At 48.2% G+C, this 4,505-nt stretch overlaps 1 protein-coding gene across 2 annotated transcripts in view; it reads left to right on the top strand.

The window, feature by feature from the left end:
* LOC102887044 (transmembrane protein 222) overlaps window positions 1-4,505 on the top strand; it is a 23,043-nt gene that overhangs the window by 3,186 nt on the left and 15,352 nt on the right. Inside the window, exons 2-4 of one of the 2 annotated variants that reach the window (XM_025041374.1) lie at window positions 1,918-2,002; window positions 2,187-2,337; window positions 3,273-3,304. Coding sequence is in view for 1 of the 2 variants with exons in the window: in XM_006924369.3 (XP_006924431.1) it covers window positions 1,918-2,002; window positions 3,273-3,304 (117 nt within the window). In the remaining variant the exon portion in view is untranslated. The remainder of the gene's footprint in view (window positions 1-1,917; window positions 2,003-2,186; window positions 2,338-3,272; window positions 3,305-4,505) is intronic. The other variant, XM_006924369.3, reaches the window with a different exon arrangement.

Genomic DNA, 4,505 nt, shown 5'->3' with positions numbered 1-4,505 from the left:
GCAGAAGCAAATGCAAAATGAGCATTGAGGTGGGAGGATTTGGTGTATTTGAGGAACCAGAAGCAGGCAGTGTAGCTAGAAAGAAGCATGAGGTAACTTTAAGGGATAATCAGGGCCAAACTGTTGGCAGAAGTTTGAAGTATATAAGTGTAATAGGAAGCCATTAGTGGATATTAAGCAAAGGAATGATGGAATCTGAATTATGTTCTCAAAAGACCACTTTGGCCCCACCATCCTCTCAGGTACTCAGGCTGCAGACCTGGAAGACCTGTCCTAGAGGGAGTCATAAAACTGCCCAATCTTTCTTTTATAGACCTTTTGAATCAACTGCTTCTCACCACCCCACCACTAATTCTCTAATCAGGACCACCATCATCTCTTGTCAGTATTCCAGAATGCCTCTGAACTGACCACCCTTCTTCCCTGCACTCCTGTCCCCATTCCATTCTCCAGACACATGCAGCACTTTGCTGCTTTGGAGTTTTGCTTTCTGCCTGTTGTAATCCTGTTTTTTCACAGGTCAAGATTAAAAGTCATCTCCTTTGTGAAATGTTTGCTGACTGCCCCAGCCCCACATAATTGCTTCCTTCAGTTACATCTCTCTGTTTTGCCTCCACCTCCCTAGCAGTGTGTAGCCTTGAGACCAGCACTTGGCCACTGGCCCTGTGAATCCTTCTTAAACTGGATCAGTCTCCAGCACCTAGGCCCTTAGAGCCATGGTTCTCAGACTACAGACAGATCTGGGGTTCCTATGTGTTTTGTGTATTGGGATCCATTTGAAATTTGGTTTCTTAAAAATGCCCATGACTTTTAAGAATTTGAGCACTTAGTTCCTGGAATACACCAACCATGCTTTTGCCCTGATCTCTACCTTTTTGTTTCTTCATCATTTCCTCAGGGAAGCCTTCCGTGATCTCCCCTCTAATTCCCCAAACCTCGCCCACAGATTTATTTAAATGCCTCCCCCACCTTTTTATTAAAAAAAAACCTTTTTATTGCAATATGACATATACCATAAAGTGTATAAATCTTAAGTATACGGCCCGGTGAATTTTTGCACATCTATACACTTATGTCACCCAGCTCAAGATAGAGAATATGTCTAGTACCCAAAGGGCTCCCTTGTGCCAGTCAGTCTACCACAGAGATCACCCCTCTTTTGCCTTCTAGCACCATAGATTACTTGTGCCTTTTCTTGAACATCGTAAAAACAATAATATGCATGTACCTTTGTGTAAGGTTTTTTTCACTTATATCTGTGGGAATCTGTGTTGTGTGTAGCAGAAGTTTGGTTGGTTTTTTTTTTCATTGTTACCTACTATTTCATTATATGGCTCAGTTTACTTACTCATTTTACTATTGTTAGACATTTGGATTATTTCCAGCTATTTTTTAAATCGTTGAGATATGATTTACATGTAATAAAGTGCATGTGCTGTAAGTGTGCAGTTCAGTGAGTTTTGACAAATGTCCTTTTTTGGCTGTGTTACTTATAAGGTGCTGTGAACGTGCTCGTGCAGGGCTCTGGTGGACACGAGCGTTCATTTCTGTTGTGTGTGTACGCTGAAGTGGAATCGCGGAGGCGTAGAGTGTGTTGCCAGTTTTCAGAAGTGGTAGAAACGATTTATACTCCCACCAGCAGTGAATGAGAGGTTTGGTCGCTCCTCATCCTCACCCACTTGGAGTTATCATCCTTTTAGCTATAGCTGTTCTGTGGGGGTGGGATGGTTTCCCACTGTGCTTTTCATTTGCACTTCCCCCTCTTCTGTGCTTCCCCAGCCCCTCTGGCCCCCCTAATGGCACTCATTACACAATATTACAGTTACATTCTATCACACTGGACGGAGTGTCCCCAGTGTCTAACCAGCTGAAAGACCCCCTAAGCCCTGTTCTTTCCCTGTCCCTTTTTCCTCACAGGTGGTTTTTCCCCATTATTGGCCACATGGGCATCTGCACATCCACAGGAGTCATTCGGGACTTTGCTGGCCCCTACTTTGTCTCGGTGAGTCCTTATTTCACACCCCTCTGGAGAGTTCCAAGGCTCAAGTAGAAAGTTGGCCTGTCCTGCCTACAGGCAGCTTTCTATCTCCCCAAGACCCAAGAGAGTACAGGTAGCACGTAACTCTGACCCTGGCCCTCTGCTCCTCACCAGTGTTTGACCCCTTTACTCCTTCTCTTGCCTCCAGGACAGGCCAGGAGGGCACTGTGGCCAGAAGGATTCTTAAGTAACTGACCCAGCCCTTTGCCCACCCCTTGGGTACCGAGACATGGGTAGGGGTTAGAGGCAAGAGTGGAGAGTCAGACCACCCAGGAACCACATCTCTGGACCTTCAGAAGGTGGGAATCACAAGGTGGGGGCTTACGGGAGACAGACCTGGTTCCCTGGATATGGCCATGAAGAAGAGGGGTGGGCCTTCTAGACTGAATCAGCTACGTTCCCAGGTCTTTTCCTGGAGATGTGCTCAAGACGCGTGTAGTGAGCTTGCTCCAGATGCACAGGCAGCATCCTGCCTATTTCGAGGTTACAGCTTCATCAAAGGCTAGAATGAAGGGGTGTGGTGGTGGTACCAACCTGTTTATACCAATAGTTGTTATGATCATCTTAACATGACAAAGGTATTTCACATCCATTACTTTCACTGGCATATGTTTTTATGATAATTCATCTTTGACCAGCTCTCTCAGCACATTCTGAACCCAGAATCTGTCTCTGCATAACTCCCATACCACACATCTTATGTGGCAGGTCTAGGACTTGGCTGAAATGCCTCCCTCATGGGAGGCCTCTCAAGCCCCATCCCCCTTCTCTTTCCTGCTCTGAATGCAGCCGGACTGCCAGATACAGAGAAGGGCTCTCCGTGTGGGCACCACTGCTGAGTCGGAAGGTTGGAGGGTGTCCTCATTCATACCACCAAGGAAACTGCCTCCCTGTGATCAAAGATGAGAGATTGATCAGAGAACTTGGAGAAAATGAGGCCTAGACAAGATGAGAGAATTAACTGGGAGCCACACCAAGGGACAGTAGTGTCTGGCACCTTGAGTCTTTGGTCTCAGAGTACAGTGCTCTGTGTACTCCTGCCATGCTGCCTTCTTCCCACAGAAAAGCTGCTACTGGCGCTCCAGATACCAAGCCAGCCCCAGAGCAGGGCTTGGGCCCTTCTGCCCACCTGGCATACCTCTTCCTAAGTCACTGCACTTCCGCCACCAACCTAGGTCTGTCTGCTGGGCTGGATGCGGGTTCCCTACTGACCTCTGCTCTTGTCCCTCAACAGGAAGACAACATGGCCTTTGGGAAGCCTGCCAAGTAAGTGATGAACACCCATGTGACTGGCCTTAGAGCCAGGTTCCTCCTGGCTGGATTCTTTATCCACAGGCCATCTAGGCCTTGCCTTAGCTCTGCAAGGTTGTGTTTTCAGCTCCATTAGAAGAGTGAGGAAAAAGAGAAGAGACTTGGTCAAGATCACACAGGAAATGGTAGAACTGGGACTCGCACCCAAAACCTAGACGCTCCAAAACCTAGACGCTTTCTCCTGCCCCTCCAGGAGTTAACACACTAGTTAAGGTGTAGAGGAGGTGTCGTTTGGAACTCTGCTGTGAAGTCCTGGTTGTAGAGAATAAAAGTAGTTCAAGCCCTCTGAAAGCTACTGCTGGTTGGCTTGAGATTTTTGGACTTCGTTTATTCTGTCTTGGGGGGCCCAGCTCAGCTGTGGTTCTAGTGGCAATGTCTCAGCTATCTATATGCTCAGAATAGTATCAGTTGCTCTGTTGGCAGAGGCTGTACCCAGAAGGGATGGGGCCCAAGGAGGAGCTAGTGTCCCACACAGCAGAGGCAGCCCGCTGGCTTCCTTAGGCAAGTGGAAATGTGGGCCTGCAGCCTCTGGGCTGGGTGTCTGCTGCCAGGATGCTTTATAAAGACAGTTTTAAGGGCACTTGTTTCTAGGCAGCAGCCCCAGTTCAAGCTATGTTGGTTTCTCACTGGTTCCAGCTCTTGGTTCTTCTGCCAAGCCATTTGCCTCACAGCGGCCAGAGGGCACTCTGACCTTCCCGCTCTTCTTGGCCTGAGAACCTTTGGGGCCTCACCCAGCTTGGGGTTTATAAGCTTTAGCTCCACCAGCTGCTTTTCTTCCCACCCTAGTCTCCCATGTGGGAAAATGGAGAGAGTGTTTTCCGATAGATAAACTCCTCAGGGTGACATTCTGGTCCCTCATGACATGGCCCCACCTGCATCTCCAGCTTCACCTTCCAACTTCCTATCGCCCTGTTCCTCCCTCCAGCAGTTCCCAGTTACATGCTGCACGGTTTTGTGTGTCTTCCTCTGTTCAAGTTATTCTCTCTGCCTAGAATTCCCACTCCCCATTCTGTGCCTGGCTAACCCCTTTTCATTAAGACTGGTCTCAGTGTCACCCCCAGGAGCATATCTCTTTCCTCAGTTGAGTTCTTGTTCTCCCCAGGATCCACATGGCCTTGGGTGTGTCATACTGTGTCACAGTTGTCTGCTTCATGGC

Source organism: Pteropus alecto, unplaced genomic scaffold (genome assembly GCF_000325575.1).
Source record: "Pteropus alecto unplaced genomic scaffold, ASM32557v1 scaffold39, whole genome shotgun sequence".
NCBI lineage: Eukaryota > Metazoa > Chordata > Mammalia > Chiroptera > Pteropodidae > Pteropus > Pteropus alecto.
This window is presented reverse-complemented; position numbering and strand designations above follow the sequence as displayed.